General features: G+C 41.0%; 1 protein-coding gene across 5 annotated transcripts in view; it reads left to right on the top strand.

Annotated features, from left to right (window-relative positions):
- Positions 1-17,309, top strand: part of VEPH1 (ventricular zone expressed PH domain containing 1) — a 300,739-nt gene extending 283,430 nt beyond the window's left edge. For 4 of the 5 annotated variants that reach the window (XM_086391800.1, XM_086391821.1, XM_086391794.1 and 1 more), the window contains one exon: positions 2,577-4,161. In XM_086391800.1, the coding sequence (XP_086247926.1) occupies positions 2,577-2,813 (237 nt within the window). In that variant the 3' untranslated portion in view covers positions 2,814-4,161. Of the gene's footprint in view, positions 1-2,576; positions 4,162-16,852 lie in introns of those variants that run through there. The other variant, XM_086391814.1, reaches the window with a different exon arrangement.
- Positions 17,310-17,494: the final 185 nt, after the last annotated feature.

Here is a 17,494-nt window from a genome sequence, read left to right as displayed (position 1 = left end):
TTTTTTAATTGAAGTATAGTTGATATACAATGTTGTGTTAATTTCAAAGTGATTCAGTTACACATTTATTTATTATATACATATATATATATACACCTTCTTTTTAAATATTCTTTTTCTACAATGTTTTATCATAGGATATCAAAGATAGTCCTCTGTGCTATACAGTAGGACCTTGTTATTTATCTGTTCTACATATAATAGCTTACATCTGTTAATCCCAACCTCCCACTCCATCCCTCCTCTAACCCCTCCCCTTTAGCAACCATAGGTCTGTTCTCTATAAGTCTGCTTCTGTTTTGTAGATATTAGATTACACATATAAGTGGTATCATATGGTATCTATCTTTCTATTTCAGACTTACTTCACTTAGTATGATAATCTCTAGTTACATCCATGTTGCAGCAAATGGCATTATTTTGTTCTTTTTTATGGCTGAGTAGTATTCCATTCTGGAGAAGGCAATGGCAACCCACTCCAGTACTCTTGCCTGGAAAATCCCATGGACAGAGGAGCCTGGTAGGCTGCAGTCCATGGGGTCGCTAAAAGTCGGACATGACTGAGTGCCTTCACTTTCACTTGTCACTTTCATGCATTGGAGAAGGAAATGGCAACCCACTCCAGTGTTCTTACCTGGAGAATCCCAGGGACGGGAGAGCCTGGTGGGCTGCCATCTATGGTGTCGCACAAGGTCAGACACAACTGAAGCAACTTAGTAGTAGAAGTAGTAGTAGTATTCCATTGTACATATATAACATATCTTCTTTACCCATTCATCTGTTGATGGGCATTTTCATTGTTTCCTTGGCTATCTTGGCTACTGTGAATAGTGCTGCTATGAACAAAGGAGTGCATGTATGTTTTTGTGTTATAGTTTCTGCCCCCAAGAGTGAGATTGCTGAGTCATATGATAATTCTGTTTTTTGTTTTCTGAGGCGCATCCATACTGTTTTCCACAGTGGCTGCACCAAATTACATTCCCACCTACAGGGCAGGAGGTCTCCCTTTACTCCACACCCTCTCCAGCTTTTCTTATTTGTAGACTTTTTAAGGATGGCCATTCTAACTGGTGTGAGATGGTACCTTATTGTAGCTTTGATTTGCTGTTTTTTAATAATTAGCAATGTCAAGCAACTTTTCATGTGCCTAGTGGCCATCTGTATGTCTTCTTTGGAGAAATGTCTATTTAGGTTTTTTGTCCGTTTTTCACTTGGATTGTTTGTTTTGTTGTTGTTGACTTGTATGAGCTATTTTGGAAATTAAGCCCTTGTCAGTTGCATCATTTGCAAATATTTTCTCCCATCCTGTAACTTGTCTTCTCATTTTGTTTATGATTTGCTTTGCAAAAGCTTGTAAGTTTAATTAGGTCATATTTGTTTATTTTTGTTTTAATTTCTATTGCCTTGGGAGATTGACCTAAGAAAATATTGGTACAACTTATGTCAAAGAATGCTTTGCCTATGATCTCTTGTAGAAGTTTTGTGGTGTCATGTCTTATGTTCAAGTCTTTAATCCATTTTATTTTTATGCATAGTGAGAGGGTGTGTTCTAACTTCATTGATTTACATGCAGCTGTTCAACTTTCCTAGCACCACTTGCTGAAGAGACTATCTGTTTCCCATTGTATATTCTTGCCTCCTTTGTTGAAGATTAATTGACGGAGGTGTGTGGGTTTATTTCTGGGCTCTGTTCTTCTGACATCAATATTTTGAATTGCTCTTTTTGTTTGATGCTCCTGAGATTTTTCCAAGGTGGACAATACACCATAGAAAGTTTGGGATGAGTGAAAAAGATGTTTTTCCATTGCAAAGTGAAAAAAGGGTGATTATGAATGGGCAGGTAGGGAAAGGAGGGTTGGCAAGATTCTCAACCACAGCTACATTCTCCAGTAGACAAAATGGACTCAGGGATGTTAAAGATTTGAAATTGCTTTTAAAAAGTATCTGATTTAAAAAAAAAAATTCATGCTAGCCCAGCCTGACAACTCTGGTGTTAGATTCTTAAGTACCTGCTTTAATGCAAAGAAAACGTAACATCATTAAATATTCCTTCCCTTAATGTTTGTGGACAAATAATGCTTTCAAAGATTGAGAAAGTTTCAAAAACAGTTTAATCTACTTAATCATTGGAGCCCTGTTTATTCGATTAACACCTCTTTCTCAGAGGTAACACAAAGAAAAATTCAATTTCAGGCCTCTAAAATTATCTCAAATTCTTAGTTAATAGTACCCCAAATTGTACAGCTTCATTTTTCTCTATTAATACAGTGTTAATATCAATAGAAAATGGCATTACATCAAAGAAATATGAATCAAACATTTTCCCCAGTCCCACATATAATACTTTTCTATAAATTGGCTATTTTGTTCTAGCTTAAGATACTACAACAAAAAACCAGCTGCTCACTTCTTCAGTTGTTTTCATGACTATTCAAGGCCTTAGCACCCAAAATAACAAAGGTCTCAAGTCACATGAAGTGAACAGATTCTGATCCTCTTGGAAAATTCTCCAGGAGCCAGAGATCTTTCTATACTCTGGAAGCCAGCTCATGTTCTTTCCTTCCCATGCATTTCAGAAAGATGATCCTGATGACTCCCCGATAGAACTCAGCAAAGTACAGAGTGTGAAAGTTGTGGCCAAGAAACGCAGGGATCGTTCTCTCCCCCGGGCTTTCGAAATTTTCACAGACAATAAAACCTATGTTTTCAAGGCCAAGAATGAGAAGAATGCAGAAGAGTGGCTCCAGTGCATCAATGTGGCAGTTGCCCAAGCAAAAGAGAGGGAAAGTAGAGAAGTAACCACGTATCTCTAGGGATTTGCAAGCCAATCTCATACCAGTTGTATACAATGGGCATGGCATTATCATTGCCAATGTCAAGAAAAAGAAATAAATTCACCAAGTCATGCTGTCTTTTACTAAACACCAATGGAAAAGTTTTCTCCAGGAAGCAAGACTAAAAGTGGCAGGATCCTGGTACATTTCAGATCCATTTGGCATTGGCATTAACTCCAGAACAGCTTTGTGAGGCATATAAGAAAAGGAGTTATGGATGATATGGAGCCAGAAAGGGGAGAGAAGGGATCTAGAAACTTCTGTACCTATGGCATTGTACATTATAAGAAAACAACTTTAAAAGATACCTGAACTGCCTGTCCTAAGGAAATATTACGCAATTCTGCTGAAAAGTAGTCAATAGTATTAAAAGGAAAAAACCTACAAGGAAAAGTCAAATTGAAGAACACTGAAGAAACCATACAACTTACTTACAGACATATAATTACATTTATCCTGTCCTAATGCAAAGGAGGCTAACACTTGGTAAAATGGTTCTCAAATTAAGCGAATTATATAATTAAATATCTGTCCTTCATAACTTCTTATCTGATTATTCCTTTTAGGTTTATATAATATGATCTAAAGTTTAGTTACTTGGCTATATCTCCTGCCAAGGCAGTAAGTGTAAGCTAGGATTAAACACAGAAGACCATTTTCCCCATCTTCAAAATATATGCCATTTCTATTAAAATTTGAGATTTTAAATTTCTATACTTTCTTTCTTTTCATTCAATATTTTAATACCTCAAAATTATAAACATGTATTTGTTTTTGCCATTACCCATAATTTAAAAAATTAAATCATGGTAGGCAGAATTCTAGAATGGCTTTCATGACCCAAACCCTGGTAAAATCTCTTCCCCTGAGTGTGGTGGGACCTACAGCTTCTAACTAATAGAATATGGCAATCAGGACAGGATAGTCTCTCCCATGATTATGTTGCATTACATGGCAAAGGAAGGAAATGTTTCAGATGTAATGAAGGTCCTTAATCAGCTGACCAAGTTAACTGAGAGTGTATGGTCTTGGGTAGGCCTGGCCTAATCAGATGAGCCCTTTGATATGGTGAACAAGTCAGAGACTCTCTCTCTCCCACTGACCTTGAATAAGCTGCCATGAGTTCTACAGCTTCATGGAAATGAATTTTGCCACAAGCAGTGTAAGCAGCTTGGAAAAGGATCCTGAGCCTCAGATAAGAGCCCATTCTCCACCAACACCTTGATTGCAAATATGCGAAACCTTAAGCAGAGAACCCAGCTATACCATGCTTGGACTCCTGATCCATGGAAGCTTTTTGATAATAAATATGTGTTGTTTTAAACTATTAAGTATGTGCGGTAATTTGTCATATAGCAATAGATAACTAATACAAAAGCTAATTTGTAATACACATACAGATTTTTTCCTTGAAATTTATTAAACACAGCCTAATATAGAAACATGGAGAAAAGATGTTAAGTACTTAATGCTCTGAATTCTACCCTGACTCTATTGCTAACTCACTAGGATAGGAAATACAAAGGGGCCAAGTTTAAGGAAGGGAACCATTCAAATTTGAGTTTAAAAATGTAAAATTTGAGACTATTGTGAGTCATGGAAGTTCTTACAAGTTGGAAATAAGAGTTTGGGAGGTCAAAATTTGGGCTCATCATGTATATAGATGGTCACTGAAGATGTGGAATTAAATGAAATTACTCAGGGAGAGTTAGACAACAGAATTAATAAGAGCTTCCTTGGGACACCCACCATTTAAGCAAAGGAAGAGGGAACATGGTTTATTTGTAAAACAGCAAGTTCTCAGCTGGGATTGGAACATAAGGGACCTATTGGGAGCAGTACAGAATACTCCTGTAGGCCTGCAGGGTCGTAGCATGTAGGGCTTGGGTCCATGCTAGGTATTTTGAACTTTTTCCTTAAGATGGTGAAACGTATTGAAAGGTTTTAAGAAGATTTGTATTTAGAGAAAAAATCTTGATCATGGTGTAGAGAATGGATTGTAGCAGGGAAATGATTTGGGAGGTTCTTGGAAGGTGGTGGGGCTTCCCTGATTGCTCAGTTGGTAAAGAATCTGCATGCAATGCAGGAGACCCTGGTTTGATTCCTGGGTTGGAAAGATCCCCTGGATAATGGAACAACTACCCACTCCAGTATTCTGGCCTGGAGAATTCCATGGACTGTATAGCCCATGGGGTCTCAAAGAGTTGGACACAACTAAGCGACTTTCACTTCACTAGAAGGTGGTGAGGACTTAAACTGATACAGTAGCAGAGGGGTTGGAGGGGGATGAAAATGCAGGAAGAATATTGAGTTTGTAAACTGGACAGGACACTAGTGGGTTGGATGGAGCTGGAGTATAGAAATGGGAAGGGAAGGGTCTCTGATGACTCCAAGGTGCTTTGGAGAAGCCTGATGCTTGATGACAGCATTCATTGAGAGAAAATTCCAAAGCAACAGTTTAAGAGGTGGGGCAGGTGGTAATTAATTTTAATGTATACATTCAGATGGTAAATTTAATTTTAACATTCTCCCGTGGCACTAGTGGTAAAGAACACACCTACCAATGCAGGAGACGTGGGTTTGATTCCTGGGCCAGGAAGACCCACTGGAGGAGGGCATGGCAACCCACTGCAGTATTCTTGCCTGGAGAATCCCATGGACAGAGGAGCCTGGCAGGCTACAGTCCATAGGGTCGCAAAGAGTCAGACACTACTGAAGTGACTTCATGCATATATTCAGAGTCTAGCCAAGTGATTCACCTTGGACTAGAGGGACATCTCCTTCTATGAAGTTGTGCAGGAAAAGGGTGAGAAAAAGCATAATTGTAAATAATTCTCTAAATAGTATTTTAAAATCTACTAGCTCATTTATGTGAGTCACCTTCATAACCTACCTGGTGAGTAACCCTACCTAGTTTAATCAATTAAGAAAAATTGAAATAGACAAGTAGAAATAGAGTAGAATTATTTGTGAGACTTAATTAACTAGCAGGGTCTAGTTTGGAGCACAACTCTCAGAGCCTTTGAGCCAGTTCAGTCAGAGACCAGAGTTCGATCCCTGAGTCAGGAAGATCCCTGGAGGAGGGCATAGCAACCCACTCCAGTGTCCTTACCTGGAGAATTCCATGGACAGAGGAGCCTGGCGGGCTACAGGCCATTGGGTCACAAAGAGTAGGACACAATTGAAGCAACTGAGCACACACACGCAAAGATATTTCTGGTTTCAATCCATGATGCAATAATTCCAAATGCAGGCAAATTTTCCTGGGTTCAGAATCACACTGGGCATTCTAGAATTGTTGTCTTCTCACTGATGTTTGTGGCATACCCATCCCTGTTGCCAGCTGGCTTACCACAGACTGGCCTTTCCCAAGAAGGCTGCTGTTCCTAATCCCAGTCTATGAAGACACCACTTTCTAAACATGTTTAAACCTTTATATATGTTGGTATGAATACAGTTATAATCATAGTCAGAAATTCAAGTGGTTTTCATTTTTACTTCATTTTGACTTTTTTCATCCCAGATAGCTGTGGAAACATAAATGTTTATGTGTGAGGCTCTCATCTTGTTATTTCTTAAGAACTTGGAGTTTGGTAAAAATAAAGGTTCAATATTTTTCTAACACTAGGTTTTCTAGAAAATCCTTGGCTGGTGATGTTGAGGGACATTTCTGGGTCATCTTCCATTTGCTTACTTTGGGGCTTATTTATTATGATTATGCTCAAACATAAATATAGATTACTTAGTTGAAGAAACATTCCCTACTTTAGGAAACTGTTCTGAGATGAGGTAAGAGAATATGTGAGATGAATTCAAGGTGTGTTACAAAGAAGTAAAAATCACAAATGCCCTACTCAGAATTTCTAGTTCCCCAAAGCTAAGTTTTTAGATGAAAAACCCCAGATGTTGTCTTGTTCCAGAATGGTGCCAGGGTGTAGACCTCTTGGGGCCTTTCCTCCCCAGCGATGCTTCTGAAAGAAAAATGGGTTGGAAAATCAGGGAGATTCCTCCCAAGGCAACAGAGTCTGGAGAAAGTAGCACAAGATCTGCGCACGGACACATGAGGATTCAAGTCCTAGTTCTTGCCCAGACTAAACTACCAACCTGAGAAAAATCACTCCTCTCTCATTTCTGGGTTGGGGATAATTTATCTACAGACTACAATTGCCATAAGGCTTAAATGTCATGTAAAAGCCTCCAGCAGAGAACCTTTGGGGCTTCCCAGTCGCTCAGTGGTAAAGAATCTGCCTGCCAGTGCAGGAGACTTTGCTTTGATCCCTGGGTTGGGAAGATCCCCTGGAGAAGAAAATGGCAACCCACTCCAGTATTCTTGCCTGGAGAACCCCATGGACAGAAGAGCCTGATGGGCTATAGACCATGAGGTCACAAAGTGTTGGACATGACTTAGTGACTAAACAAGAACAGAGAACCTTTATCTTAATAGGTGCTTGACAGTGCTCAGCTGGTAAAGAATCCAGCTGCAATGCAGGAAACCCCAGTTTGATTCCTGGGTCAGGAAGATCCACTGGAGAAGGGATAGGCTACCCACTCCAGTATTTTGGGGCTTCCCTGGTGACTCAGCTGGTAAAGAATCCACCTGCATTGCAGGAGACCTGGGTTCAATACCTGGGTGGGAAGATTCCCTGGAGAAGGGAACAGCTACCCATTCCAGCATTCTAGCCAGGAGAATTCCATGGACTGTGTAGTCCATGAGGTTGCAAAGATTCGGACACGACTGAGTGACTTTCATTTTCATTTCACAAGGAAAAAAGAAAACCTACCAATGAAATTATAATGCAGTGCCTTAATAATAATCTAATGAGTAGTGTTTTACTTCAAAAAGTCTTTTATTGATTCTGAGGGATTTAGCAATTTTTTTCTGACTTTAGGTACTTTGCATGGTGTGTGATATGTAATCCTATAGATTGGTATCTATTTCAGTAACAGAGTGAAACATGGCTTTATGACATATTGATATCTTCCTTTCTTAGATAAAACATTTGTTGGTTGCTCTGCTAGTGACCAAGTACAAGGCTATAGGGCCTTGTGTAACCTGGTAATGGAAGGATGCACAGGAGAAGGTGGAAACCTGTCTCATATGGAACTGTGGTCATTCCTCCACTGATGGCTCTTTGGCTAAGTAATGTCATGATTCGTTTCAGTCCCTTTCTGTGTTTTTCTGTGTATCCAATAAATTTTTGTTTCAAAGTTTTAGATCGTGGTATGATTTGTTAAGACATACTAACCAGCAGTTTATACACTAAACATGTAGTGTTGACCATGTACATAATTCAATTGAGGTTACAACACAAAGAGCTGGGGTCAAGTTCAAGTGACACCTGATCAGAGTCATTCCCAATATATGATGATCGCAAATCACCACTGACTGTAAGACACATCCCAATTTCAGAACTGAGTAAAAATGGGAGGAAAAAACAATGAATAAATGATCAAAAGTAAGTGTTAATTTAAAGGTTCAACAGTATTCAAAACTGTATGTAAAAGTTTATGAACAATACATCATATAGCAAATGCAAGAATTTTAAAAATCTTGTAACATGCTTTAAAAGGCCCCACACCAATACAGTATACTAACACATATATATGGAATTTAGAAAGATGGTAACAATAACCCTGTATACGAGACAGCAAAAGAGACACTGATGTATAGAACAGTCTTTTGGACTCTGTGGGAGAGGGAGAGGGTGGGATGATTTGGGAGAATGGCATTGAAATATGTATAATATCATATATGAAATGAGTCGCCAGTCCAGGTTTGATGCACAATACTGGATGCTTGCGGCTGGTGCACTGGGACGACCCAGAGGAATGGTATGGGGAGGGAGGAGGGAGGAGGGTTCAGGATGGGGAACACATGTATACCTGTGGCAGATTCATTTTGATATATGGCAAAACCAATACAACATTGTAAAGTTAAAAAATAAAATTAAAAAAATTTTTAAAAAGGCCCCAATAAATTAATTCTCAAAGGTATGAGATCAGCCACTCTTGTGCATGCTTACCCTCTCTATTAGTCATGGTTCTCCTTGTTCTATTCAGGTCCCCAAAGGATTGGGTTGGTTAGAGTGAATCTCTATTCAGTCTGCTGACTCAAAGTGCTAATCTCTTCCAGGTACACCTTCACAGACACACCCAGAAAACATTTTACCAGCTATCTGGCCATCTCTTACGCCAGTCAGGTTGACATATAAAATTAATCATTTGATGGAAATAAAGATCACTAATGTCCACACACAAGCCGTGTTTTGGTGCCCTGGTGTCCCCTCCCTGTATGCTCCTTTATCCAAGTCCCCTTCCCTGGCAGGGATGCTACATAGGGTATGGACCAAGATGCCAGGAGTGAGTGTAGGGGTACATGGTGTCTTTTACCCACTGCCACAGATTGGGAGCATGGGGGTAAACTTGGGATGATGTCTGAAGAGGAATCCAGACCAGGAAGGAGGCACATATCCAGAAGCGCCCTAGCCATCAGTCATGCCAGAGACGAGAGTAGGGAGGCAAGGCCTGGAGCTGAGTTGGAAGCTGGGGACCCAGGGAGAAGCAGAGGGAGGCATAGAGCAGAGTGGGGAGAATGGATGGTGGGCTGTGTGAACAGCAGAGCATCAGGACGAGCCCCAGGGCTGGGCTTTTCCAGGCACCTGTCTGGGTGAGGAGGGCTCTGTGCAGTGTGCTTTGATAAGAGAGGTTTCCACCTGCTCCTGTCCATCCTCCTTTCACCAGGTTACACCAGGCCCTACAGCCTGGTACCTGGTGGAACAGGCCACCAGATCTGGCAGAGGCTTCAGCTCCTGGGCACTGCCATGAGAACCCCGGCCTCACCAAGCAGTTTCCATATTGACATTCCTCTCATTCTATATCCTCAGCCTAGCACATATTGAACTTGTCTACTTCAAAGGAAAAATTTTCTGGGTGTATAGGGGAGGGGAGCCAGAAATCCTAGTACTTTCTTGTGCGTTATTCTGTAAGATGATAATCAGACACATTGTGATTACATAATTCTTGGTGCCTTTTTCAACCTTTTTAAAGCTTTAGTCCAATAGAAGGAAGATACGTATCCTTTGTCTTTCGATCAATAAAAATGATTAAAATTCACTTTAGTACTGAGAAGGAAAGGGCAACCCACTCCAGTGTTCTTGCCTGGAGAATTCTATGGACAGGGGAGTCTGCTGGGCTACAGTTCATGGGATCACAAAGAGTCAGACACAACTAAGCAACTGAGAACGTAAAAGAGTTATAAAATATGCAAATAACATAAAAATGGAAAATACTCAAACAAATGACAAACGTATTTGTTAATAGGAATTACAGAATCCCAAAAGACCTCACCAGAAACTTGGGAGGGGGCAGATAATAATAATAATTCTAATTTTTACTTTCAGAATATTTTTAGAATCTGTCTTTGCCTTGTTTTGTTTTTTAACCACCAGTCCACTTACATCAGGATAATACACATTTGTCAGTATAGTATACATTTATACACATATACTTCCACATATTCTTTTACACAGGAGTTGTGACAGCAAAACAATTCTCACATGTAGCTTGTAGAAATCAGTCTTGTTATGTCATTGTCCCTATTGCTCTAACTATCTAATTAGGCTGGGACTTCATGTAATCAGAAGAACTTAGTGTGTCTTGCACTGTTCTTAATGGAAATTCACTATACACACTTGATAACCTCTGGGAATATTCTGTTCCTCCTTATTCAAAGCTATTGTAATATGGAGAAAATGTTCTAAATGTCTTTTCTGTTAAGAGAGAAAAGCAATGTCTGAGTAAGTCAATCTTTTTTTTTTTAATTTAACCAAAAGCACAGTCTGGAAACATCTATCTTAAAAGGTTAACCATGAAATATAATACTTAGGGTATGTGTGTATTTAAGTGCTATTTTGAAACCGTTTTAATCAGGACTCACTAAAACATTTCACAGAGGGATAACTTAAGCTTTTCCATGCAAACATCCCTTACCTATGTATTCATGTTCTTGACACCACTACACTATCCAGAAATCCTCCTTTTATATCAGCCTCAGGTGAATATAAATCAAATTCCACTGCAGTGGATACTGTCATTGTGAGCTTCCTTGTAAGGAAGTCATTCACTGACAGAGTGTAAGACAGGTAAACTAGGCTGCTGCTGCTGCTAAGTCGCTTCAGTCGTGTCCGACTCTGTGTGACCCCATAGACGGCAGCCACCAGGCTCCCCCGTCCCTGGGATTCTCCAGGCAAGAACACTGGAGTGGGTTGCCATTTCCTTCTCCAATGCATGAAAGTGAAAAGTGAAAGTGAAGTTGCTCAGTCGTGTCCGACTCTTAGCAACCCCATGGACTGCAGCCCACAAGGCTCCTCCATCCATGGGATTCTCCAGGCAAGAGTACTGGAGTGGGGTGCCATTGCCTTCTCTGAAACTAGGCTAAGTTCTTCCAAGAGAGGGGGTTTGGCACTTATCATTCAGTTAACAGTATAATGGGGTGTTGGAGTTAAAAGAACCTTAGAGTACATGGGGTCCAAGCTTGTCATCATTGGCAGGTGTCTTTCCAGCTGCTCAAGCACTCCTAGGGACAGAGAATGCATTACTTTACCACTAGTCCACGTGCTTTTTAAATAGATATTTTCTGATCATGAAAATAATATTTATTGTAGAAAATTCAGAAAATACAGAAAAAGACTATTAAAATACAACAAAAATTACCCATCATCCCCAAACCCAAAAACATCCAATAGAAATGTTTGGATGTGATTCCTGTTAAGTTACTCATCCTTTGTATTGTTTTGTTTTTGGTTTTTTTTGGAAAATTCTTACCTTTTGGTAATTTCTAACTTTTGGTCTTAATCTCTCACACTCAGCCACACAAAATTTCTACTCCCTCTTCCCCAAGACAACCAAATAGTTGATTCAAAGTATCCATCCAAAACCATGTATTGCTCATCCAATATATGCCAGATACTATGCCAAGGCATCGACTGATAAATTGTCGATGCTTTTAAAAGACTCAGTAAATAAGTACCTATTTATCTGTTAAGTAAAGCAAAGCAGAAAGCCCCTCTTTTTTAAAAAAAATTTTATTGGCATATAGTTGCTTTACAATGTTGTGTTAGTTTCTGCTATATAGAAAAGTGAATCGGTTATATACATACATACATATATACATGTGTGTGTGTGAAGTCGCTCAGTCGTGTCCAATTCTTTGCGACCCCGTGGACTGTAGCCCACCAGGCTCCTCTGTGCATGGGATTCTCTAGGCAAGAATACTGGAGTGGGTTGCCATTTCCTTCTCCAGGGGATCTTCCCAACCCAGGAATCGAACCTGGGTTTCCTGCATTGTAGGCAGACGTTTTATCCTCTGAGCCACCAGGGAAGCTACATATATACATATATATATATGCTTTTTTAGACTTCCTTCCCATTTTGGTCACCACCAGAGCATCCTCCCACCACTGAGTAGTTCCCTGAGAGAACTCTGAATATTCATTGGAAGGACTGATGCTGAAACTAAAGCTACAATACTTTGGGCACCTGATGTGAACAGCCAACTCATTGGAAAAGATCCTGATGCTGGAATTGAAGGCAAAAGAAGAAGGGGTGGCAGAGGATGAGGTGGTTGGATCGCATCACTGACTCAATGGACTTGAATTTGAGCACACTCCAGGTGATTATGAAGGACAGAGAAGCCTGATGTGCTTCAGTTCATGGGGTCACAAAGAGTCGGACATGACCTAGCCGCTGAACAACAGCAAAAATGTTCAGATCCTGTGCTAGGCATTGGGAATGCTGTGGTCATCAAGATATCCCAACCTTTGTGGAATTTATATTCTAGTAGAAGAGAAAGATGGTAAATCTTTCCTTAATTAATTATGAAATTGTTATATGACCAGTACTTCAAGGAAGCACAATGGATGGAGATCATGAAATGAAAGGACTGACCTCATCTGGAAGGTAAGGACAGCTTATCTTCTTTATCTGACCTGAGATCTGAAGGACCAACAGGAGTTATTAGTCTGCAGGAAAGGTGAAGGAAAAGCAGAAGAGAAGAGAGATCACAATCAGAGAAGATCACAATCAGAGAAGATCACAGGGAGGAGAAAGTCACAGTCCATTGGCGTATCAAAGCAGGCCAGCGTGTCCAGAAAACAGCAGAGAGGAGAGGAATACTGATAAGGATGGTGAGATGGGGAGATGGGCAAGTCATGCAGCCCAGAGGGAGAGCTATTGGCAGGCTTAAACTAGGGTGACATGATTAGAGCAGCAGTTTTATAAGTCCCCCAGCTGCTGTGTGGAGAATGTGTTGTTGGGAAAGCAAGAATAGAGACTGGGAGAAAGATAGGAGGCTACTAATATAGTACAGGCAAGAGACTGTAAGGAGTGGGTGGCACTGGAAATAGAAATGGAGGGTTGGTGAGGTATTTTTGAAATAAAAATTATAGGACTTGGAGATGAATAGGAATCCACTCTCTGGATTCTGACACCACTCGATTAGGTCGTAGCACAGTTCTGTAAAGAGAACACTCAGAGGAGGTCAGTTTGAAGGAAGGTCTTGTCTGCAGAGGAGGGATAATGACAGTGTGATGTCACAGGCTTGGCAGAGACAGAGAAGGAGGCAGCAGACAGTGTGGAGGGGTCGCAAACCCTCTTCCAGAGAAGAGATGATAATATCCTGGGCCTTGAAGAAGGAATCCAGTTTTCTTCTCTAGTAGACCTGTCTTTTCACACTCTCCAGTCAAAGAGGAGAGAGCGCATTTTAGTTTTAGGGAACCAAGTTGCAAAGGCTCAGGATCAAAGATAAAGTAAGAGACAACATAAGTAAGCAAGAATGAGGACAGGATCACTTATTTTTAATGACTTATTTGTGCCCTTGTTCCAAAAGTTATTTATGACTTTTTTTAACAACAACAAAAAAAATGTGTTGTAGATTTTAAAAATAACTGTGGTGGACACTGACTGTGCTAGTCCATTCAGACTGCTCTCACAAATCACCCTGGACTGGGTGACATATAATGACAGCCATTTGTTTCTCAGTTCTGGAGGCTGAAATACCAAGCAAGAACAAGGGGCCAGAAGATTCAGTGTCTGGTGAGGTCCTGCTTCTGGTTCACATATGGCCATCTTCTTGTTGTATCCTCATGTGGCGGATGAGTGAGGGAGCTCTCTGGGTTTCTTTTATGAGGGCACTCATTCCATTCATGAGGGCTGTGCTCTCATCTCCTGATTCCTTCCCAAAGGTACCACCTCCAAACACCATCACATCAGAGACTAGATTTCAACACATGAATTTCAGGGGACACAAACATTCAGTCTATAGCACTAATGCATTACCAAGACCCTTCTCCAGTGAAGAACTTGGTGCTGCAGCACAAATTTGAACTAAGGGTCAGACACGACAACAAAAGAAGGGTCATTCTACCTCCAGAGCCCTCCCTGGGGTCAGCTGAGGCTATCACTGGGGCTACATCAAAGCTAAACTTTTCCCCCTCCCCAATCTTGATTTTTCTCCACTTCCTCCCATAAATGTTGATTCCAAGGGTACACCTTAATAAATATTTTGAACCTTAAATTCTGTCTCAGGGTCCGCTACCCAGAAAGTCCAGCCAGACTGAGAGTAAATAAAGGCATAGCGCAGAAGGAAACAGGCAGGAGAAACAGTCACCAGGCTGACAGTAGCAGATGAAATGGGTGCTGTGAGGCACTCCCCACTGCAAAAGGCAGATGGGGCTCAGAGCTGACTCCCTGCTTCCATGCAGCCAGAATTAGGAGAGGCATTCACTCAGATCCATGAGTCAGTTTCCCAGACTAAAAATAAGCCGGTTGCCCAGAGGAAGAAAATACTCCCAATATTGAGACCCAAGAATTTTTTCCTGTGGGGCCTCCCCAAGAGAACTCTGATATAGCAACAACCTTCCATATCTCCCGCTCAGGGCAAGAGTATGTTTCACAAAGATGTGTAAGGGTACAAACACCCTCATGACTTCAAATAGGCAAAGAATGTGATTTTCTTTATTACTTTGTGCATGCTAAATTGCTTCAGTTGTGTCCGACTCTGAGACCATATGGACTGTAGCCCACCAGGCTCCTCTGTCCATGAGATTCTCCAAGGCAAAAATACTGTAGTAGGTTGCTATGCCCTCCTCCAAGGAATCTTCCCGACCCAGGGATTGAACCCATCTCTTATGTTTTCTGCATTGGCAAGTGTGTTCTTTACCACTAGTGCCACCTGGGAAGCCTGGTTTTAGTACTTTGTATTTTACTTAATTTATGCCTTGAACCCTGGGTCCCAAATCACCTGATGAAAAAAATGTCATCTTAGTCTAGTTGGGGGAAATTCAGTCAACTAGGAGTAGTCTCACCCACTCCAGTGTTCTTGCCTGGAGAATCCCAGGGACGGGGGAGCCTGGTGGGCAGCCATCTCTGGGGTCGCACAGAGTCGGACACGACTGAAGCAACTTAGCAGCAGCAGCAGGAGTAGTCTCCATCCATTCAGGTTTTTCCTAGCCCCCTTCCCCACAACATCCCCAAATGTGTTATTTATGCAACAAGGTTCATATCCTAGTTCCTCACGGTCATGAGGTTTTTAACCTCAAAATTGCTACTTGAGAGGCTTAAAATCCTATTTTCTGAAAGTATTATCTCTGCTATGAGGCTAGCAAGTTCATTCTGAAATTCAGAGGCTGACAATTCACTGTTATTTCTCTCTAACTTCTTTTCGAATCCCTTTTCTAAGGCAGTGAATGTTTCCTGAAGCCTGAATGAGGAGGTAGGGATGGCGGGGGAGGGCAAAAACCAGTTTCAAGGATTTTTAAAAAGCCTATCGGTTAATAGATTGATTGTTATTGATTTTCAAAAATAACGTTCTGCACTGAAAACCAATAGTGCAACACTGGTATACCAAACAAGTAAAAGTAATTCGGGTGAGGGGCTCAAACTATGAGTGTCAAACAGTATCAGGCTGTGGTAAGATGTAATTAAGTCAAAGATGCATTGATTGACGTGTAGTTGATTTACAATGTTGTGTTAATTTCTGCTGGACTGCAAAGTGATTCTTTATACATACATATACATTCTTTTTTCTATTTTTTCCATTTTTCCATTATGGTTTATCACAGGATATTGAATCTAGTTTCCTGTGCTATATGGTAGGATCTTATTGTTTATCCATTCTACTAATATATGTAATAGCTTGCATCGGCCAACCCCAAACTACCAATTTGTCCTTCTGCTACCCTCCTTCCCCCTTGGCAACCACAAATCTGCTCTCTATGTTTGAGTCTGTTTCAGTTTCACAGATAGGTTTATTTGTGTCATATTTTAGATTCCACATACAAGTGACATACAATATTTGCCTCTCTCTGTCTGACTTATTTCACTTAGCGTAATACCCTCCAAGTCCATCTGTGTTTCTGCAAATGGCATTATTTTGTTCTTTTTTCTAGTTGAATACTATTCCATTATATACAGGTACCTTCTTTAAGGGGTGTACTTTAGAGTGGAGGAATAGATAGACTGTACAACTTTCAAGCAACTTTTCACAAGCATCCTCCAATGGGAATTAGGATTCTCTAAGATTTATTTATATAACATTATATTAGGGAGGGGAGAAAGTAATGGCACCCCATTCCAGTACTTTTGCCTGGAAAATCCCATGGATGGAGGAGCCTGGTAGGCTGCAGTCCACGGGGTCGCTAAGAGTCGGACACGACTGAGCGACTTCGCTTTCACTTTTCACTTTCATGCATTGGAGAAGGAAATGGCAACCCACTCCAGCATTCTTGCCTGGAGAATCCCAGGGACTGGGGAGCCTGGTGGCTGCCGTCTATGGGGTCACACAGAGTCGGACACGACTGAAGTGACTTGGCATAGCATAGCATTTTAGGGAAGAACTTTTTATATTCTTTTACAAATTAATCACTAAAGGGATGTTGCCAACAAGCTTAATACATAATGACCTATTTCTAGGAACCCTGCCTTCCAGGTAATGAGTATTATGCTAAAAGAATTTTGTTCAGCTCACAGAAAGCATCCTGACGAGGCCCACCGGTGAACAACTGCAGAGAAGAAGAAATTAACACACCCCTCCTCCAGGGGCTGACGGGAACCAGCAAGTGTTTGACTCTACTCCCTCCCTTCTAGAGAACCCTGAATTCTAACTCAGGCAAAATCGTTCTTTGAGGGCACAAGTCCAGTATCTTCTCAGTTTGCTAACTTTCTGAATAAAGTGTTAGTCCTTGCTTGCTAGACCTTGCCGCAGCAACTTATCTCTCGATTTACTGGCCTGCTGTGTGGCAAGCAGTAAGAGCTTGGATTTGGTAACAAGTTTTGGTGAGCCGTCCAGGGACCTTTCTGCTCGTGGCCAACTGACCTCAGTTGGAGAATTCTGGGGTAAGTTCCTAGCAGTTTCAAGGACCACTTGTCTTGAGGATCTTCCCTTCAGAGTTTACCAAAGTGACACTGGCTGCCCCAGCACTTCGCGGTTGGAGCAAAGAATCCTTTGGACTCCGACAGGTTCCATCCAGTAGGGTAAGTCACTCTGGTGCACACAGCTAGAAACTATTTTCCCTCTGTTTGGGGCTTTTTCTCCAGAACAAACCTATTTGTTTTGTATTTAAGTTGGGTACCCTGCTGAAGAGAAGAAAGAGTTGCTGGACTTT

Source organism: Bos grunniens, chromosome 1 (assembly GCF_055505025.1).
Source record: "Bos grunniens cultivar Pamir isolate PY7600 chromosome 1, Bosgru_T2T1.0, whole genome shotgun sequence".
NCBI lineage: Eukaryota > Metazoa > Chordata > Mammalia > Artiodactyla > Bovidae > Bos > Bos grunniens.
The sequence above is the reverse complement of the archived record's forward strand: the minus strand, read 5'-3'. Positions and strand labels throughout refer to the sequence as shown.